The 21341-nt window shown below is 48.4% G+C and overlaps 6 protein-coding genes across 6 annotated transcripts; 3 read left to right on the forward strand and 3 right to left on the reverse strand.

Moving 5' to 3' along the window:
* Positions 1-1702: 1702 nt before the first annotated feature.
* On the reverse strand, positions 1703-5563 carry F5147DRAFT_838709 (uncharacterized protein; the record flags this gene model as incomplete). Its single annotated transcript, XM_041444175.1, has 7 exons — positions 5266-5563; positions 4629-4717; positions 4352-4576; positions 4237-4295; positions 3575-4186; positions 3293-3520; positions 1703-3244 (listed from the first exon to the last, which is right to left on the reverse strand). Exons 1-7 carry the CDS (start codon positions 5316-5318, stop codon positions 1703-1705), a joined length of 2808 nt encoding a protein of 935 aa, XP_041290342.1. The 5' UTR covers positions 5319-5563.
* Positions 5564-6077: 514 nt separating this feature from the next.
* Positions 6078-7304, forward strand: F5147DRAFT_580755 (uncharacterized protein; the record flags this gene model as incomplete). Its single annotated transcript, XM_041431563.1, has 4 exons — positions 6078-6458; positions 6509-6599; positions 6659-6996; positions 7044-7304. 4 exons carry the CDS (start codon positions 6078-6080, stop codon positions 7302-7304), a joined length of 1071 nt encoding a protein of 356 aa, XP_041290343.1.
* Positions 7305-8506: 1202 nt separating this feature from the next.
* Positions 8507-9167, forward strand: F5147DRAFT_707098 (uncharacterized protein). Its single transcript, XM_041438050.1, has one exon. The coding sequence runs from the start codon at positions 8778-8780 to the stop codon at positions 9021-9023; it is 246 nt and encodes an 81-aa protein (XP_041290344.1). The 5' UTR covers positions 8507-8777; the 3' UTR covers positions 9024-9167.
* Positions 9168-9329: 162 nt separating this feature from the next.
* Positions 9330-12248, reverse strand: F5147DRAFT_838712 (major facilitator superfamily domain-containing protein; the record flags this gene model as incomplete). The annotated part of the gene is made up of 11 exons (XM_041444176.1): positions 9330-9672; positions 10371-10484; positions 10543-10603; positions 10661-10848; positions 10907-11117; positions 11168-11384; positions 11440-11456; positions 11512-11521; positions 11571-11790; positions 11868-11921; positions 11980-12248. 11 exons carry the CDS (start codon positions 12246-12248, stop codon positions 9513-9515), a joined length of 1521 nt encoding a protein of 506 aa, XP_041290345.1. The 3' UTR covers positions 9330-9512.
* Positions 12249-12852: 604 nt separating this feature from the next.
* F5147DRAFT_639126 (ribosome biogenesis protein YTM1) lies at positions 12853-14673 on the forward strand. Its single transcript, XM_041432997.1, has 4 exons — positions 12853-13132; positions 13183-13289; positions 13353-13929; positions 13980-14673. The coding sequence occupies exons 1-4, from the start codon at positions 12896-12898 to the stop codon at positions 14349-14351; spliced, it is 1293 nt and encodes a 430-aa protein (XP_041290346.1). The 5' UTR covers positions 12853-12895; the 3' UTR covers positions 14352-14673.
* Positions 14674-20590: 5917 nt separating this feature from the next.
* F5147DRAFT_776234 (uncharacterized protein) lies at positions 20591-21249 on the reverse strand (the record flags this gene model as incomplete). The annotated part of the gene is made up of 4 exons (XM_041441827.1): positions 20591-20622; positions 20672-20766; positions 20816-20936; positions 21114-21249. The coding sequence occupies 4 exons, from the start codon at positions 21247-21249 to the stop codon at positions 20591-20593; spliced, it is 384 nt and encodes a 127-aa protein (XP_041290347.1).
* Between the last annotated feature and the right edge of the window lie 92 nt (positions 21250-21341).

The following is a 21341-nucleotide window of genomic DNA, read 5'->3' on the forward strand; positions in this document are numbered from 1 at the left end:
TATTCCGTACTTTGAACAAGTGGCCAGCACTGTTCCATCAGGAGAAAAATCCAGCGAGCTGATCCACCCGCCGGGGTGAGCTTCGATGGGCTGGGAGAGTAATTCTCCAGTTTCTCCGTGCCAGACCATGACCTCCCCATTCAGATCACCGCTTGCTATCAATTGCTCATCTTGTGAGACCGCCAATCTCGATACCCCCCCGCGATGCAGTTCCATCTTCAATGCAACGCCGGTCTCCAAGTTCCACAGACGAACCGTCTTGTCGTGTGAGCCTGTAACCAATCGTTTATCGGGGAGCACTGCGGCTGTCATTATACACTGTTCATGACCGTTCAACTCTCGCAGGGGTGTAGTGATTGGAATGGGCTTCAACATTTTACTGGAGGTTGATGGCGTTGAACGTGGTCGAGGTGAGCTTGGAGGGATTGTAGGTCTCTTGCTCTAAGCTGCAGGGTAGACGCCCGTGGCTGTTCCCACTTCATCCCCGCCGATTCCCAAGTGCTGCAGGTACCGGCGGATGCATTTGGAGTTCTTACCACATCTCAAACTCGTCATCAAATTTGTCACAAAAGGAGCGCCTTACGTCCAGTGGAGTCTCTCGTGGTTCATCGCTACTTTGAGCTTCCCTCACTGCCGGTCCAACTGGTTTAGTTCTTATTCGCCAATCCACCATCATTGGAATCCCGCACCACTCAAGTACAGGTGCAACATGTTCACCAACCTCTGCGAGCTCTCACCGCAGACACTACCGAGCCATGCATCAAAAGCATGGAACCAACAGTCCCTATACCTGGACTGCCGAAAGACTAAGTGAGTTTCACACCAGTTCTTTTATCAAAGCTTTCACCCTAATTTTCATGTACCAGGCACCAGTGCGTGATCGATTTTTAGTGGCTCGTGATTATTCTCGGGGGCCATGTGCTGTCTCCTTCATGAATGACAATTGGTGCACACTAATGGGGACGACACGGTGGATGATCCGCCTATAGAACGACGGAGCCCCCGCCTAGTAAGTATCTTATCGCCTGCACGCACATTCTTTCTACGGCTGTCTGTCTTAGCAACATCATGATGAGCGCACTTGCCCCGAGTTCTCGAGACTAGGTCTACGACTGATGCCATGCTAGAGAATCGCAGAACTTCTCGCTTCAAGCTCAATCGTGCGAGGTTTCAATAGGTACGTTGCGTGTAATTTTCTCAAATCAACTTCCACATAGCTAAACATTTGAAGAGCATCTCTTCCCCAAGGCACCAAAATATGGATTGACCGTGTTTGTCAATGAAGGCTGTGACTCAGATAATCATGACACGAAACATCCATCCATTGTATTGGGACAAGTGGTATGACCCCGGATTCCATATTTTCGAGACGTTTGGCTTTCGTGCGCTTCAATTTGATCAGAACATACATCGGAGAGTATTCCAACTCCACAACAGCCTTTGTAAGTGAAAAAACTTGACATCCGTTTGTCCAAGATAATTTCCACTAATTCTCTTCTCGCCCCATTCGCAATATCCAGATCTGTTTCGATGTTGAAAGTTACCATAACCTTGGTGCAAACTGCAATCTCTACTATGTTCGATAGTGATATGCGCTCGTTACAGGTAGCTTGAAATCCGAGATTTGTGGCGACCGCGAAGCTTTCCTCTAGCGTTAACCTCGACACTACGAAACCTTAAACTACACATAAAAATCTGTATACTAACCTACAGAACGTCCCGCAATTGCCACCAAGTCTGAAAATTCTCGTCCGGTCAGCAATCTCTTTCCCTTTCCTTCGACATACTCCAGAGGCTTGCTCAGCAAAACATGCAAAAAATCCGGTTGCGCACCCAGGTGATGCCTCAGGTACGCCACAACAACAGCAGTCGCCCATACATTCTCATTGACCTGTAAATCTGCCGCCCTTTCTAGGATTTCAGCGCCAACAAGCGCCTCCAATTGAGGCGACGGCGTGAATGAGCCGTTATAGCCCTGCAGCAAGATAAGAGCGTACACTCTCTTGAGCACGGGTAGTGGGCGAGAGTCGGACACTACTGCACGTCGTGCCCTCAGAAGCGCGTTGCGTGTTGGACCGAAGACTGGCGATGGGATGCGCTGGATCGAATCTGCCGAAGGACGTAATGGGCTGGACGATCGAGAATGGGTCCATTGAGAGTTGGTGGAAGAGCCTTCCAATGAACTCAACGTGGAGAATGTATCCGTGCTCGAGTTATCGTGGTGAAACGGACGTGCGCCCTGACTAGACAACAAGCTCGAACGTGATTGTGTGGTGGAATAATATGTGTCAGGAAGCCAGCTTTGGCGTCTCGAGTGTGTCAGAGCAGCATCTGGGGTGAAAAAGTCGAACACTGCATCGACCACCCAAGACAAGTTGTCCAAAACCGTCTGCACCATAGGCGCATCCATTCTCAAAGCATAATCTTCAGGAGCGTCACTCGTGATGCTAGGTGGGAATGCGTAATAATGCTGCCGCAGAGACCTTTCTAGTGACGCCGTCCGGTGTAGCCTGCTCCCCTCCATCTCACGTCGGGACTCGGTAACAAAGGATGTGTACTGGCTCGCCAGCTGGTACTCGAGTCCTAATTGGACAATTGCCGTCTTTCGAACTTCCTCATTCGTGGTAGGCGCCACAGGCCTCGGAAGTGGTATTCTACCCTCTGCCAGGTGCTTAATGAGTTCTTGTGCCGCCAAAGTATGGAGGAGCGGAAATTCATCCTTGAACGGTTGTTTAACTGCCGTGACCGGTACCGCGAGCTCGAGGACCCCAGCCAAACCTTCAACCTTGACACGCAACCTGATTTCAGGAGGGATCGATCTAAAGGTGGTGATTGCAAAGACATTCAAGCGCATCTCGGGGAATATCTTCGTGATCCTATGTGGAACTTGCTGTATCGGAGACAGCGGCTCCGGCTGCACTACGTGACTGAGTGGAAGCGAGTGACAGTAATTCGAGGGTAAGAAGTTGATGGCTGGTGGGTTGCCAGAACCATGCCAATCAACCACGACACTCTCGATTACGCCCGTCCGACCAGCGGTCAGAAGCCTTGCACACTTCCTAATCATGTCTTCAGCTTCAACTGCAAGCAAACATTCACCCCCGCTCGAGCGAGCGAGGCGCTCGCACGCGGCCGATGCGACATGTTCACCGATCCAGAGGGTGAATAGCTTCAATGGCGCATTTGGGCTGCAACTATCGACAGCCGCTGAGACAACCTCGAATGGATCGGGATTTGTGGATGACTGTCTCATCATTAGTTCGAGTAGAGGCTCAGGCGAGATCAGACGCACATTCGAGTCGGACGACGGCTTCAAGCGCTTGACTCTGGATAAGACTTGTGTGACCACTCTACGACACCTCGCAAACATCCCAAGGGGCTTCACTCCAGGATGTACGCCACCAGTAAGAGCGAATATGATAGTCGGGCGATTGCGATCACGAGATGCGACCGCAAGCTGCAGGATGTGGGCAAATTCCGTTCCGCTATTGTTGGTTTGTATGGCTTGTACATTCGATATCTGCACAATTCACTCAATGTCTAGTTGCCTTTGACGGTGACAGAACATAATTACCGCGTACTGCATGTTCCTTTCGTTGAATGGCATACTCGTCTCCCACATACCATCAACCTCGCTGAAGATATTGAAGGTCGTATCCGAGTCTGGCAAGAGGTGAAGGAGCATTGCCAACGTGCGCTTAGTTGTTTCCATCGGGGCTCCGATCATGCTCGAACTGCGATTAATAACGAATATGTATTCTTGTGGTGCAATGCGAGGCATCTCGAACTTCGGTACGAAAGAGAGCTGCATGGCAATGGTATCCGCACGCTGGGGGTGGACTTCGGCGAAACACCGAGGCTCATTAAGTCCAAGAGCGTGTACCGTCAGCACGAAGTCTCGATCTAGGAACGTTGTAGATGACCACCTTGCGGTCATCCGTCGTTCAGACTTTGTTGATGCGTGTTTCCTGTACCGTAGGGGAGAAATCCGGTGAGTAGGGCTACGTATGTCCCGTATCACATCGCTGGTTTGGACGTCCACAGTGATATGAACACGCGTCCTTTCATTAGTTGTGGGTGCATTGAGCAAGGCTGCTGGACTCTCGCCATATCGTTTAGCAATGGTCATTGGAAGCCGTAGACAGATATGATCTTGTCTTGCCTCATCGAAAAGATTCATCACAAACTGCTCGTTCGTCAAAAAAGGGATCTGTGACGAACTGAGAACGCACTCACTGTCAATCTTGCTGTGACCTTCTGCCGGGCGGGGATCGAGCCAACTGAAAGCGTGAATACTAGATCCAGGTCGGGTCAGAATTTGTCCAGGGTCATCGTAATACGCTCGCCACACTTTCTACTGGTCCCGCAGACATTCCGGCATCCATCGCACCGTGAAAAGCTTCTGCGGCTTCTGACTTCTCTTTTGTAACACCGGTTATAACGCGCCCATCGGCATGTTCGAGCTCAAAGGCACAAATTGCGGCATTTGCGGGAAGAGGGAACACGTATTTTGCGCGGCTTGTAGGGCTCTCTGACTCATTCTCGAAAATTTGATAGAGTACGACTTTCGCAGAGACTATGAAGAGCAGTACGAATTAGTGGTGAATGTGGATCTCGCTCCAACTCACCGTCGACCATCCATACTCTCACGTCGACCTCTTGGAGTGGCAGATGCAGAAGACGCTGGTCGAGGGAGCGATACACGATGCCTGCATACCTGGTCATAGTGATGAGTAGTACGGTGACGAAAAAACGTGAAGATATCGCCGATCCATCCTTGAACGTTTTATACTTGGAGTTTAACGCCTACTAGAACAACAGTTCCTGAGAAGTCATTTCAGATCCTGAAAGTGTGAACATGATTCGAGGTAATCGGACATGCGCCGCAGTCATGTTATGTCTCTCCGATAACTGATTACAGGTAAGGAAATTTGAGGGCTCGATGAATGATGCTCTGCATCGTGTAGTATCCGAAGCTTGGAGAATCTCGCCATGTTTGAACTTTGCCGCGACTCGGAGATATGTAGTACATCATCGACGATCTGTCGAAGTGCTTCGGAGGGTTCGAAGGAACACATAAGACGATCAGTTAAAGATGTCGATACCGACCCTCGGAAGTCCTCGAAAGTCAGGTGGCATCAACGTAGCCGGTGTCGAAGCGACAAGGCCTTATTGTCTAAACATCACTTCTGTCGTATATGCCCGAGTCTACAGCAAGTATACATTCAACAGATAACTCGAAACGCCATACAATAGCACACATACCGAGACTCCAGTGGTGAGTGAACGCTGCACATGGTGATATGAATCCCTATCATAGTCCTCCCAGCAATATCACGACTCTCGCGCGCGCAGATTTCTAGGCGATGGTGATTTTGCTTGTATGTCAAAGTGACTCGGGAGTTACAAGGGCGATGTTGTCATCTGGCCAGTGTCACCTGTCTAAACATTGATGGATGGCTTAACATACACTGTGAAAACTTCATTTCATTGGAACTTGAAGGGTTGTCGAGGACGTCTTGTCGCTTCTCAAAGCTGGAATGTTAGACTTTCTGGATGGTTCAGAACTGGGTTCAGAATCCATATATAGCCTATCCGTGCTTCGTGATCTATAATCAAAAACATCAACGACTCTATCCGAACTATTAGAGGTCCGCGAAGACCAAAAAAAAGAACAACAACTTGAACATTACTTGTTATTGAGTCAGGCTGCAAGTGTGACAGGGAATTTGACAGGGATTACTCAAATGTGCCACAGGCCCACAGAGAACACCTGAAAGGGTCGGACAGTTTTCAGATGGCCTTCAAAACTAAGTTGTCACGGTGGTGCACGGTGGGGCCTTGTGCGGTGCTTCAAGCTTCAGCACGTAGCCTCGGCGGGACCGATAAGTTGATTAATTAATCTTCCGGTCAATTTAGACTAGTACTGATGTGGCCTCGTTTACATAAAAGTTACTAGCGCAGCGCAGCCTTCCGATGCCACGATCTCCGTTGGTCGTCGAGTTCATGCCTCTCTTTGGCTTCTTCCAAAATTCTCAGTCAACCCTCACTACCAGGGCTACTTATACCCGCTCTCCATGTCCTACACACCAGACGAGTCCCCCGCTCAGCTCTATTCCGAGAAAACGTGGCTGGCTGGTAGCATCATGACTGGCGTCGGCTATGGCGTCGTCCTTGCTCTTTTCTGGCTCTGTCTGCAGTTATTGTGGCGCCGTACGCGAGTGAAGGACGCAGATTACTCTAGGAATTGCTTTTTTCTCGTCTATGTCTGCGTCATGTTTATTCTAGGATCGCTTTTCATGGGCTCCATTTCCCAATTCACCCAGCTTGCCTTCATAAACGATCGAAATTTTCCAGGTGGTCCCAGTGCGTGGGAGGTTGAGATGTTTTCCATCAGTGTGGATGAGATAGCCAATGTCTCTTTTGTCCTGGCAGATTGGTGTGCTACAGCGCTCATGGTGAGTTTTAGTCGAGACAGTCATATCATCATCATTTCTCATAAGTGTAGATCTGGCGCTGCGTAATTATATACCGTGATTGTGGAAATTGTCCGTGGCCAATTATTGTCATGCTAGGGACCATGTTCCTCGGATCTGTCGGTAAATAATCTACATTGTTATGCGTTCATATGTACTTACCATGGCATTCTTCTCCTCAGTGTTCGGCATTCTCTTTCTCTACCAGATCTCATCCCCCTTATCATCACCATACTCTGCTGCTGGCATGAATGTGAATTTTACCCTTCCATACTTTTTCTTTGAACTTGCCACCAATATCACCGTCACCATCCTCATCGTACTCCGCCTATACTTATATCGTGTCCACATGAAGCACGCATTATTAGGTCCTGGACACGTAGCGGAACACACTAGTGTCGAGTCAGTGATCGTCGAGAGCGCTGCGATTTACTCCACGTTCTCCTTACTGTTCTTGATCCCATTCGCGACGAAAAGTCCAGTTGCGAATGTGTTCATACAAGTACTTGGAGAGGCACAAGTCAGTATTATCATGTTGATTCAAGCTTTTGCACTGACTCTCTATAGCTCGTTGCCCCCCTTCTGATCATATTCCGTGAAGCCCAGGGGAACGGCTGGATTAGCTCCACAATATCCACATCTTCCAGTAAAACCGCTGTCCAATCACGACAATACTCCGATATCGAATTCACGTCTCAGCATATGCGTAACGAAGGGCTCAAATCTACCGACTATAGAGACGTCTCCATGACTGCAGGGGAAGATTCTAATATTGACAATGATGATAACGTTGTAGAAGTTCCGAGGACGGAGGAAGATCACATTTAGTTTGCCGCAGGGACCCTGACCATGTATTTCACTTATCACGTTATGTATCTGTGTCATCATATCAAACAGCTCAACAGTAGAAAAGAAAACCGACTGGAGGCTCTGGATTTTGACCTCAAGGATTGTAGTACGTGTTCACTCTGAGATTTGGTTATTGTACTCGAAGTTCGTCACTGAACTTTGAAGTACTGAAGGATTACAGGATCATACTTCTGTACAGGTTACTGCCGACGAAATCACTGATGCGCTCATGTGATTCTGTTCCCACTCTCGATCATCCCTTTTGCCTTGAGGCTTGATATCACTGATCTCCGTCTCTCTGCATTCTGTACACAAGACATGGACTTAACAAATGCAGAGAGAGACCAGATACGTACAAGCCTTCGCTTTCGAGTACAGTTGCCATCTCCGATGCGCACGTAAATCATGGGGAAAGAGAACACAAAACCAGCAACGAGTAGACACCACGTGGAGAGGAAGATGCTCTTGTAGCTATAAGGTCGGAGTTAAGGTGGAGCTTTCGAACCTAATCAATCGTATCCATCTGCCACGCACCAGCAGGGATGGAATGATCATCAGAGCTTCTAAACCAAACAAAGAAAAGGACAGAGGCGCACAAAATCCTACATAAATAACCACCATATTTGCATCATTACTCGTGGCACCGATGAGCCAGTGACTCGCTGTCTGCCCCATTGCGTTTAAGAAGGCCATAGAATATCATGCATCAGATGTACGCGGGTCGTATGCGTAAATATCCGCCGTCTGGGAGTCTGCCGTGATGAACGCGCGGGTGTAAGTCCTGCATACAAAATCGCCAAGAATCGTGAGAATGCCTATATATACATGCCAGGGAAGGTAAATTCTGATAGGAAGAGGCCCAGGCCCCAGATGTGCACTGCACCAAATGTCATGACCAGTAGGACTCGGATGCCCCCAAACTTGATGTGCCTATTGAAATTTAAATTGATTGGCGGACCGCGCAACAGTGAGTCACTGGGTTGTCTTCGACGATAGTTACGAGCACAGACAATCCGCAACATGATGTGGGGCCGAATGGAACTGAAAAATTTGATGTCAACCGAGTTGGAGCAGTTGTGACATGCGCTAGGGTCGATGCCGTGATAACGTGACCTCGCCAGCCCCTGAGGTCTGATTACTAAGCAACTGTTGCTTTGCAAATTTGGGTCGTGGCAGCTTGTCCAATGTCCACGCTGCGGCAGTCAGCGCTTCAGCATCTGAGACTGACTGATGGAGTTTCTCAAGATCGATGACCTCTCCACCACTGGTCAATGCAGCCTCGATAGCCGCGGTGTCGTGCCAAGGGGGCTGCCAAGGCCATCGTCTTTTCCATCCAGGGTCGCAAAGAAGCTGGCCTGCTCCAATTATACACTTCTGATAGGTACATCGACAACCTCCTCCTTTTCAGGGCCAAGTACCTCATTTGCATCACGGGTAACCGACTAGATAGTCATGCGAAAAACGGCCCACATCTCAACGTTGTGGATGAGGTCATGGGCCATGGTTTGCTGGACCTTCAAGCCAGCCATCTGTGCCGGTGACGACAATACCACGGTCTACATCGCAACGGTCCGAGATGGGCTAGGTGCAGCGAAACTGAGCTCAAAACGCCATGTGAGTAAACTGCATTTTCATGGTGGTTTTAATAGTATCGTGGGGAGTAAGCAACTGCTTGTTGAGCGATGCAAATCCGGATAGGTGAGTCATCGCACCTGGGAGTATGACACGAAGTGCTGCGACGGAGTGCTGGGAGTAAATCAGTGTTGATGTCCACAAATATTTCCCCGCGGGGACTCATCACACCAGCATCCAGCTAAACTCAGTTAATTGTCAGCCGTTTCAGTGCGATGTAGTAAGCACAGCATGAATCTTACCACGAATCCTCCTTGTTGCTAATCCAATTGAAGTGAAGACACAGTCCAAATCTTGTCAGACTATACAACAAATCAAGGAAATCGACTTACCTCTGGAAAAATCTGCCACGTCAATGTATACCAGTTGGTACCCCGGTCCATGAAGTTAATAGCACGAGAGCGGTGACTTTTCCTATCTTACTGGCTGCGAGAGCACAGCCAGCGGCAACGTGGGCCGGCTCAACCTCCCAATTTCGGCTACTCTATGATGGGTGATTTGGAGGATGATGATTATGGATGAAATGTCAGACTTGGCGAGGAGTGCATCAGAGATTCAAAGATGTATACTTCCGCCAAAGTAGACATCGGGGGTAGTATCGAGGATGACTGTTGCTTGGGCAGCGAGTTCACGAGCGCCTTTCCCTGATCGCGAGTAAACCACTTTAACCTTTGGCACCAGAGGGGCCAAGTGTTCGCAGTTCAGGAAAGATGTCCTGTTGAAATACCATTAGAAGGTGAAATTTGAATGTGCAGACTTCAGAGCATGATGGGGTAAGTCAAACAATTGGTTATCTTGCATACCTAACGAAGGTACCCGCGCCAAGGATAGCTGTTTTACTTGGCATGAGTATTGCCAGAACAAGCTTATGTAGATAAGACTCGATTGATGGATGGGCCAGATGGTTCGAGCATATGGTTCTCCTGCTGTTTATTCCTATCATCTTCGCTATCATGGATAAGCACGATGTACATGGTCATATGATTGGCATAAAATCTAGTTCATGTGTTGCATCTCCCAAAATACACTCGCGTGTCCACTCAAAATATGACAAGTGCGTTTCAGACCATAGACAAATGAGGAAAATTAGTCCTTCTATACTTATGCAACCTTGCCCATTGAATGGGGCTTGTGAGTCCAGTTTTCCATGGTCTGTCGCAACTTCAACAGGTTCAAAGCCGAACAATGGTGGACGGAATCCAACGTCTGCAGGTAAACAGCCTGATTTTCAATTTGACTTGTGTGAATGGTCACGAATACATATAATATTTCCAAAGCGTTCATGATATTTCAACCTCGCTCTCGATCATCCCTTTCGCCTTCATATGATCTATCCCCTGATCTCTCTGCATTCTACACATGGCACAGATTAGTAACCGCAGACAGACACATGGAGGAAGAAGTGTCACGTACAAGCCTTCGTCTTCGAGCATAGTTGTATCTCTGATACGCAGGTAGATCATCGGGAAACAGAATACAAGACCAGCGACAACTAGACACCACGTAGAGAGGAAGATGTTCATGTAGCTGTAAGACCAGGGTTAACTTTCGAACCTGGTCAATTGGTTAGGTGACTAGGACTTACGGAACCCCAATTGCATCCATCCGCCATACAACAGCAGCTCCGGCGCTCTGAATAGAGTGGTCTGTAAAAAATATAGTTGAGACCCACATACCAAGTGAAATCAGAGACAAAGGCGTACAAAACCCGGAGTAGATAGCCAGCTTGTTCGTATCATTGCTCATGGCACCGATGAGCCAGAAGCTCGTCGTCTGCCACATTGCGTCCAGCAATCCATAGAATATCATGAGCCAGACATGTGCTGGGTATCTTGGGTCGTAAATATCCATCTTCTGCGAGTCCGGGGGAACGGAAGCCCGGGTGTACGTCCTGAATATAGATCATGAAGAATTAGCGGGAGGGTCTATCTATGCTGGAGAATGCGAACCGTTGATAATAATAAGCCCAGATGTGTACTGCAAATGTCATCGCCAGTAGGATACCCCACCCAGTGAACGCGCGCACACGTCTCCGGAACCTCTTGGAGTCTAGGATGACACCGATAATTCCACTGCCAATAATCTGCGAGAACCAGTACATGAAGTTATTGAGAGACCTCGCGCGGATGTTAAACAATGCTGAGTTGTAATCGTTGAATTCTGCCCAGAGGGTCAGGTACTTCAAATAGTGGGGATTAAGAGCCACGCACGCCATGTGTAAAAGTAATTACTCGCAAAAAACATCGGGAAGAGCAAGAGGATCATGGGGTCTGTGATGATTGCAACCCATAGGCCATAAAATTCCGACTTCCAGGACGGATGGCGAGGGATGGCGACCTTCGTACCGTCCGTGCGAATCATCTTGTCAGGATCGGCCATCAGAAGAGGGATTGTCACCCCAAGTATTGTGAGAACCAGGATCCCGACCTGTGCAGTAATCATGATTAGTGACAGTGCCAACGAAGCTTTTGGGAAGACCAACATATGTTCCGTTGCTGACTTGGTAGCAGACGAATTGAATTAAGAGGAAACCATGATGAGGGGGCAGACTTACCGCTATTAGTCTGAAGCCGCAGTTGTAAGCTGGTGTCAATAATGCACCACAGTACATACCGTTGAATTGATATTTTGCCCGAAGGACACGGTAGCGCCTACGACTGCTCCCATGTTGAAAATGGCCCAGAATATACTGATAAAGATGCCCTTCTGCGCCTCAGTGCAGTAGCTTAGCATTATTGAGCCTTGAGCGGTCCACAGGAACGCAGCAGTGACACCGAGAAGGGCACCCGAGGTAACAACAAACCAGCCAGCGCCAGGGTGGATGTTAATTGCGCTGGGTTAGGCATAAGGATGTAGACCGGCAGGAAAAGAAAAAGAACTTGCAGATAAGAACCGACATAGAGCGCATACCCCAATGTTCCAAATAGCAGGGTACGCTTAGCGCCGATCTTGTTATTGACGGTTCTTTTAATTTTTATGTTCAATTAATCATCAGATGATCATGGGGATGGAATATTTTTACCCGGAGAAGAACGCGAAAAACGCATATGTCGCGTATACCGCACAAGTTGAGTTTGCAGAAATCGTTGGGTTGACTTGGCCGCCTCCGCCGAGTCCAGTGAGGGCGTTAAACATCCCAGGGCATAAGAAGCAGACAAAAGCAACCATGACAATTTGCGTTATGGGGTGATAGTAAACACCACGCCAGCCCTTTGGTCGTTCATACACGGAGATAGAATCATTATGAGGGTTGTCTGAGCCGCCACCCTTCTCATCAACAGAGCTGGACATAATACCAAGATGAGGGAATGCTCTAAGGTGAAGAGATAACGTGTAGACGGGTCCCTACTTATATACTCTCTGGCAGACGGTGTATTGGATGTGCTCGTGAGAAGGCGGGTTTCGAGCCGCGGAATAGCGAATTCTCACCTGCTTTGCTCTATCATGTCCCAATCTATTTAATAATAGGTCAGTCAAAGGTCGCGCCGCGAAATGATGTGAGTGAGCCAAGATAATGATAAGGGACCAGGTTTCATACAATAAAAGATTCAGAGATTGAGTATACAGCTTTGACGGTGTGCCTGTTGAGCAGATAAGCTTACTTACTTTGGGACCGTCAGAGCATTTAGCATGCTGGTTTGTCTACAATTGAACAAGTACGGACAACGGTAACAGGTGAAATACGTTCTTGAATATCTAATGAACACATACGTGTGGCTTGAAAAGTATGATTTAGTGTAGATCAATGTTGAAACGTTGAAGCTTGATGTCAGCGACGCAAGTAAGTACACCGGTAGAGGCAGACGGACTCGAAAGACCAACTGTTGAACTTGTGTGTGACATAAAGTCTAAGTGACCGTGACACTGTCACAGAAAAATGTGAATCTGATAGACGGTTTCACTGAACGAGTGTACCGGTATCGAGCTCACCATCAACCATGGCGTCATTACCATCCGCAGTGCCCTCGCACCCAGTCGTATTCACGACTCAAACACCCTATACACTCCCCTCCCAAAAATTCATGATCCCCTTGGACTGGAAACGCTACCAGCTCTCCCAACTCATCAACAAAGCACTTGACCTTCCCAAGCCTATTCCATTTGACTTCCTTGTCCATGGCGAGATTCTTAGAACGTCCCTTTTAGAATGGCGCACAGAAAAGGGTGTGGGAGAGGTGAGCCAAGTGATCAAGTTATTTGGGAGAGAGCCTAACGTTTATGATAGGAAGATACCTTAGAGATCGAGTATTTTGAGAGTGTGATGCCTCCTCAGCGGATGTCCGAGCTTCCACACGAGGATTGGGTATCTTCAGTGTCATGTCGAATACCTCAGTATGTTGAGCCAGCGTACATCACTTTGTGATCCATTCGCTAAACCTTAAATTATCATCACAGACACTTCGTCACAGCATCCTATGACGGCCACCTACGTCTCTTCGACTATTCGCAAAATCTGGTTCTTGATGCCTCTGTGCACCAATCACCCATCACTTCCGTCTGCATAGTACCATCCCCGCCATCAGACACCGAGTCTCGCATTCTAGCGAGTTCGTCGCATGACCTCACTGCGTGTCTTACGCGCGTATATCTGGATTCAGAGACTCCCACTGCATCCACTGTCGCTTCTCTACATCTTCACACCAGCCCACTATCCTCCATATCTACTGATGCATCTGGTTCACACCTCCTTACCTCTTCGTGGGATGGCCTCATCGGTGTCTGGGATACTTCAATACCCGATGACCACCAAGTCAATTTGGAGCGCGGAGATGATAGAAAAAAGCGGCGTAAGACTGCACCCGCAAACATAAAACGGAAAGCACCCATAGCAGTACTAAAATCGCACACTGCACGCGTGTCAAAAGCAATTTTTGCTGCAGGTGAGCCTGCGAAAGGTAAGGCCTATAGCTGTGGTTTTGACTCGACGGTGCGAACCTGGGATGTCGAAAGTGGTGTATGTATGAATACTATTGTAAGTCTTATTCCCCATTATCGAAACTCAAACTGAATATATTTTATTAGAACGTGCCTGAGCGTCCAATGCTCGACCTTACTGAAACCCCTGATGGGAACGTTCTCCTTGCTGCATCCACGGACCGCACTGTGTCTATCTTCGACCTCCGTGTTTCGTCCCTCTCATCCTCCACAGGTGTTATGATGCACCCCACGACTCCATCCTGTATTGCTACATCTGAAAGTGGGAAAAATCAGGTTGTCACTGGCAGTTATGATGGCGTTGCGCGGTTGTGGGACCTGCGGAGCACGAAAGGCGCTGTAACCAGTTTCAGGGTATGGGATGGGATGAAGGTGCTTGCGGTGGATTGGGTTGGGGATGTGGTGGGCATTGGAGGCGAGGGCGGAATGGAGGTATGGAGAATAGCTGGGGGATCCTAGGTTTGTTAAAAAAAATTCAATCGCCTGGAGTTGGATTGAGTCGCCTTGGCTTCAGCGCATTGAAGCTAGATATCTGCCAAAGTTTGGCAAGATGCGAAATTCATCAGGTTTGCACGTACCTACTATGAGTAGTACTACTGTGTCGTTCACCCTAGGCTGTGAACTACATGAGAGGCTCCGAGTAGACCTGATGTTTGATGTGTTTGAATGCTAAAGCGCTAATGGATGGCGAATTATTATACAGTAGCTTTCGAGTGTACTGAGGAATTGAACTTCGACAAAACAATGATGCAGCGCAACCGCGTGCGCGTGCATTTCTGGCTACTTAATACTTTTTCTACCGAGAGGTTTCGTCGAATAGCGCAAATGCAGTTCTGTTTGAGATCCAGGCGATAAGGAGGTACTTCAGGATCGCAAGGGCTTGCTGGCGGCAGGCAAAGGAGTTTTGGCGAAACACGCATGTCCTTTAGGATAATAACAGTGAACTCGCATGTTCCGTTACGGGACAGCAACGTATTGTGAGACATCCATATTAAATCTATTCTTCTGCTTGGCCAAAAAGGTACTGCGCGAAACTTACCTGCTATAATGATCGTTGGAAAGGCGCGAGAGCCATCGGCATGAATGGGATCGAACCATAGAGAGAAATCGGTGAGTTTGAGAGGCATGAGAGGTATTTAAAGACATCTATGTTGTAGAGGCGGAAGGGGTTTGTGTATTTTGCGGTGGGGCCTGTTGTGCTGGGGAGGGAGAAGTTTATGGCGTGTTAGGGGGATTCCATACTGCGGGGTTGACTTGAAAAACGGATCATCCTTCGCCTTCGATGTATCCACATAGTTGAGATCCTCAGTTCTGAAAATACTCCATGTGCAGGAAGCCGTGCCTGTTCGATACGATCTATTCTATGCTGCCCCGGTAAAGCGTGATTTTGAGAGAGTTAAAGTCGACGATGAGCTCCATACCCGTCTTCGGTCCATAAACAGCCTTGGCGTTTCCCTGTCAATCATCCAGAGACCATCACTCAACAAAGGTTCTCCGTCCACTGAGCAACTTCGCTATACTGTTTTCTCAGTCCGTCTTCTTCATCTATTCGCACGTGCACAATGCAATCCTCGTGTATAATAACATCAAACACGAATTTGACGTTGAGATAGATGGGCGAGTGAACGCTTATAGTGATGAACCCTGGTTGATGAGGGCTAGGTTCTGGGGTTTTGATTGAGTATGAGGAGTTCCATGACGATGAACATTTTTGAGATCATGCTGCGATGGCGCGTCATCTGCGACAGAAACCGGACTGGGAGCATGTTTGGAATTCTGATTGTTTGAAGGCGAGGGCTGTTGGGAGAGAAGGAATAGTCCCTGAGACCACGATGATGAGTATCCCTGGGACCAAACTTACCGCACACTGATCGGGCTTGGTATGCAGATCACGAGATAGCACGAGGATCAGGCCAATTGTGAAGAATTTGATATTGTCTAATTATTAGTAGACATATTAATGAAGTTGGCCGTCCATGGGCAATAGCCCCACTCAATTCCATTTTATTTTCCTCATTTTATTTTTTAGCGAGTGAGTGTAGATTGCCGTGGGGAACAAAAAATAAAATGATATATTGGACTGCAGGTATGTTGTTCGGCGCTCGTCATTGCGGAGTTTCAACAATGCGAGCGCGGAAATGCTACTTGTCTCCAGTACCTACAATCGTCAATGCATCATACGTCATGGCACGTCTACGACGTCTCGGACGCAAGCCCCCAAAGCACCATCAGTCTCCAGCTAAACAACTCGAGTTCCTGGCCATTGCACAACTGGCTGCAGCAGAAGACGACGACGACAAACTTCTCGGCCTTGGGCAGCACTGGCTGCAGACCACTCCTGGGTATGTGTGTTCGGCGGGGAATGTCCACTGGAATCCGTCATCCATGACTGTCGGCGTGGCCGCGTTGGACTTCAAGCCTTCACGCTGCGTCGTTTAATGTGCCGCCTCGGCATATTCTAATCTCAGCGCGCACCGCTGTACTTCAGAAATAAAATAAAATGGTCGACCTCAATTAGAACTCATTTTATTTCTCACCATCTGTCACTCATATATCACTTGCAAAAAATAAAATGGGAAAAATAAAATGGAATTGAGTGGGGCTAATGAGTACTAGTGGTACTCAGAGTAGAAATTAAAACATCGCTAAAGCTCGCTAACTCTCGGCTGGAGTTGGACAAAACTCAATTAAGGTTGAAAGTAACACAGCTGAGTAATACGCGGCGCACATCGGCACGACGTCGGACATTCAAACAACACTTAGGATTTGCGAAGCATGCGATGGGGAAACTGCACAAGTATCATAAAGAAATGTTCTTATATTTGACAGTTTCAACGTTGAATACGATGGTAGTTACAATTTGAGCTTATACAGGATAGTCTTACCAGCAGCATCAAGACCAAACATCAAAATTAGTATCTCCTTCTCGCAAAAAAGACCAGCAAGGAGATGTGAGGAGGAGGGACTTGATGAAGATCTGCATCCCTCTGCAGAAATGAGAGACGCGACGGTTAAGCGGCCGGGGGGAGGAGGAGGAAGAGGACTTGACGAAGATCTGCGTCCCTCCGCAGAAACGAGAGACTCGACGGTTAAGCGGCCGGGGGGAGGAGGAGGAAGAGGAGGAGGAGGGACTTGTCAATGGTGTCAGAAGACTCCACCTCCAACGTGATCGGTCTTCGACTTGCCAGCGAAAATGAGGCGCTGCTGGTCAGGTGGGTCTGCATCTGATAAGACTAAAATAGAACTAGAGAAGAGCAAAAGTTAGTGAGCTCAAGAAAAGCACAAAATCACTTACCTTGCATGCATGACATCTGATAAGGTAATGACCATGATGGGCCTGAGGCCTGTGTCCTAAGTGCTGGGTGCTGAGGACCAAGGTGCGAGGTGAGATCGAGAACGACACCAACTTACGACGTGAGATGAAACACCGGACTATTCCGAAATTTTAAACTCCGCTGAAATCTACGTCACATATGCACACCAGATAGGGGTTTTGATACCCTTGATCCCCATCATGCCTCGTCAATCCAACCATGCACAGATGCTGAATGATATTGACCAGACTGCCCTTGTGGTAGCCAGGGCAAGATATCAGCAAGTCATGGAAGATGATGACTCTATGGACTCTATCTCAAGTTTTGAATCTTTTGATCTTACCCATGACTCAGAGCTTGATATTTTCTTAAATGTCATGATTACCCCTCCCTCACCTCTTTCTCCAGTCCTCTCTGGCTTATCTGACGACTCATCTGACTTTTCTGATGACTATGTTCTTGCCCACTACAACCGCCTCCAAGATGCTATTTCGACTCTCCGGGATGAAGTTTTAAGGGCTCGTGTACTCCACAGGCCCAAGGAACCTCTCCCAAGGGCCCCGCAGCTCCACCTTCTTGTTCATTTTGGAGAACATCGCCCTCTTTTATTTCGTCATAAATTACGCGTGGACCCAGAAATCTTTGACGACATCCTTGATCTAATCTCTGGCCATCCTATTTTTCACAATAACTCAAACAACCCCCAGCTTCCTGTTGCTATTCAACTTGCAATTTTTCTCAACCGTGCTGGCCACTATGGCAATTCCATCTCTCTAGTGGATGTGTCTCAATGGGCAGGCGTTAGTGTTGGCTCTGTTGTCAACTGTACTAATCGTGTAATGGTCGCACTGCTTGACCAGCATGATGCCTTCATGGTCTTCCCTCCCCACGACTCAAAGGATTTTGAGCTTGCTCGGCAGTATAGTGCAAAGGCTACCACTTGCCCTGAGTGGAAGAATGGGATCCTAGCTGTTGATGGGACCACAGTTGATCTGTATGCAACTCCAGGCTTTTTCCATGAGGCTTTTTATGATAGGAAATCTAAGTATTCCCTTGGTTGTCAAGTGAGTTTTTTATTTTTATTTTTATGATTAAAAAATTAAAAAAATTCAAGGCAGTCATTATGCCTCATAATCTTCTTATAGTTGATTATGCTCTTGGTCACCCTGGAAGTGTCCATGATGCATATGCATTTAAATCCACTCGTATCTATCAAGAGCACGACACACTTCTGCCAGCTGATCACTGGATCTGGGCAGACAGTGCTTACCCACTGAACACCTGGTGTATTCCTCCTTTCAAGGAAGCCCCGCAATGGACAACTAACAGCAAATCAGAGGACCTTCAATTATTATCTTTCCAAAGTTTGTATATTTTTTTCTCCTGATTTTTCTTCATTTTAATTTTATTTAGGTCCGTGTCCGTGTCGAACACGCATTTTCTGCATTGAAAGGGCGGTTCCAATCTCTTCGAGATCTTCGACAGAATATCAATTCAGCAGAGGACCTGCAGGCAGCTGTCCATTGGATTCAGTGTTGTTTGATACTTCACAACATGATAATCCGTTTTGAAGAAAAGCACAATCTTACAGGGAACAGGGGCTCAGTGAAATGGGCTTGTCAGGAGGACAATAATATTGCTCATGGTGAAGATGAAGGACCAGATGGGAATGGGCAGGTGGGTGATAGGTTGTATGAAGGGACACCTGGTCACATTCATAGAGAGATGTTGAAAGATTTGTTATTGGACAGTCCTCACTCAGGGGCACAAAGGAGAGGAGAGTAGGAATAGTTGCAGATTCTATTGGCAAGCTAGTACACACAAAGATCAATGTAACAGAAAGTAACATGTGTAACATATGAGCAGTATGAACAGCAGGATAGCACACCCTCAAGACCCAGAAGGATTAGTAAGCCGAGCAAGTTCAATCTTGAGGCGGAGCGTTGTTGCCTCCTCAGCATGTGCATGTGCCAATGCATCATGCATCTTGGCCTCTGCCTCGCAGAGGCGGATCTCGGAGGCCTTTGCCTCCAAAGAACGTTGATGGGCAGCAGCAGCTTCCACACATTCGTCGGCACGTTCGGTCTTGAGGAATCTGTGCTCGCTTACCTGACGCGCAAGATTATACTTCAGCATGTATCGCTCGTTCTTCAGCTCCTCCCTCGTAATCCTATCCGACTGCGCGTTCCCAATCTCGTCCTTGATCAGATCAACTTGGCTCTGAATATCGGACCGTGCCTTCTTCGTCTGCTTGCTGTTTGCCCGTGGAGGACGCAGCTTTAGATGTCGGAGACATCGCTGCAGGCGCCGATGACGTCGACAGTCTAGACTGCAAGGATGACCCTGAAGAGCGGCGAGAGACAGGCTTGGGTGATGCCGTGCCCTGGACGTTTCTCTGAAGAGCGGCGAGAGACAGGCGTGGGTGACGCCATGCCCGGACGTTTCTTCGGATCAGCGAGCGCAAAGGAACTGCGACTGTCGCGGTGGGAAGTTTGCGATTTTGGCGGTAGAATGAAGTCTGATTTTGGTGGGGGAGTGATAGAGGGGGATGGGGACGGGGACGGGGACAGCGACAGGGACGATGGAGGAGGTGGTCGCTTCGATCTTGCAGGTCTAGACTTAGGTGGACTATCCAGGATGATGACATTAGGTTCGTCCCAGGTAATCAGGCATCACAGGGTGATTGCGTGGCTGTAGGTCACCAAATGAAAAATCTGTCCCCTCCCCATCATTGGGAAGGGTAGAATAATCTAGCATGTTGATGTCCTCATCCTCGTCGAGAGGAGAGTCAGAGGGGGGAGGCGTGCTGTGAGATTGAGTATGATACCGGGGGTGCTGGGCATGCTCCTCATGGTAGCCCATCTGATAGGGCTGAGGGGCGTGACTGAATCCATAGTGACTACCGGGAGCAGCATAAGTGCCGGGAGGATAAGTACCGGGAGGAGGATGAGTACCAGGAGGAGGATAAGTACCGGGAGGAGGATGAGCGCCGGGAGGGAGGATGAGCGCCGGGAGGAGGATGAGCGCCGGGAGGAGGATAAGTGCCGGGAGGAGAATGAGCGCCGGGAGGAGGATGAGCACCGGAAGAAGGATGAGCACCGGGAGGAGGATGAGCACCGGAAGAAGGATGAGCACCGGGAGGAGGATGAGCACCGGAAGAAGGATGAGCGCCAGAAGGATTATTAGCACTGGCAAGATTAGGCTGAGGATGAGTGCCAGGGGCATAGCCATACTGAGTGCTTTCCAGAATTTGAGCCATTAGAGTATGAGCTCCCAGCTGAATGTGAGATTGAAAAAAAATTGGCGGCGTGGTCCGTTCCCGGGCGTGATGAAACCGTTCGAGAGGACAATGCCGGATTCCCCCTCAAAATGATAGCAAGATTGTCAGTACCACGGAAATTCTTTGAGTACCTGCGCTGTGAAATTTGTCAGTTAGACTATCTTAAATATGAAAGGGATACATACCACGTAAATTCTGGGGAGCGTGTTCGTCCTGCGGCACAACACCAGCACCAGTGGCATGCAATCGATCGTGGCATTCACGATATTTTTTTTTGAGACTTTAAATAGATGTTAGTACATAGGGGGAGGACTATCAGACAAACTTACGCCTGGATGTGATTGTTCGTAGAGTCTCGGAATTTATCCGGTGCATTTGCATAGTGGTCTGTATAGTCACCATCGTCCTCAAAGACATGCTTGGCAATGATAGCGCAGATTGAGACTTTATCTTTGGCCAGGGGCGGCCATCATCAGGGTGTGATTGTTTTACTTCAGAGGGGAATAATATCCGACAATCAGCTGAGTGGTCACGGAGGTAGTCGACGACCTTCTGGGTGCGGAAGGGAGCAGATAGCCATTGTATCTGAAACTTGGGCTGATCTGGGCCGGTAGTACTTCAGCGAACCTCGAGACTTGCCACCCCTTCCACGGGTGACAGGCCCTGACATTTGGTCCATGGAGAATCTCTCTTTTCGAAAGGGTGTCTGCAGTGCTTTGAGTCGTGCAGAACGACGAGGAGGTCGTGGTCGAGCAGCAGGCATAATTTTTCCAAGTCCGCTACGATGCCGAGTGTGCCGCATGTTCTGGTGGCTGTTCTTGCAGGCCTTACCCGAGTTTTGTCAAACTCTAGCCG

Source organism: Suillus discolor, assembly GCF_016758755.1.
Source record: "Suillus discolor strain FC423 chromosome Unknown F5147scaffold_46, whole genome shotgun sequence".
NCBI lineage: Eukaryota > Fungi > Basidiomycota > Agaricomycetes > Boletales > Suillaceae > Suillus > Suillus discolor.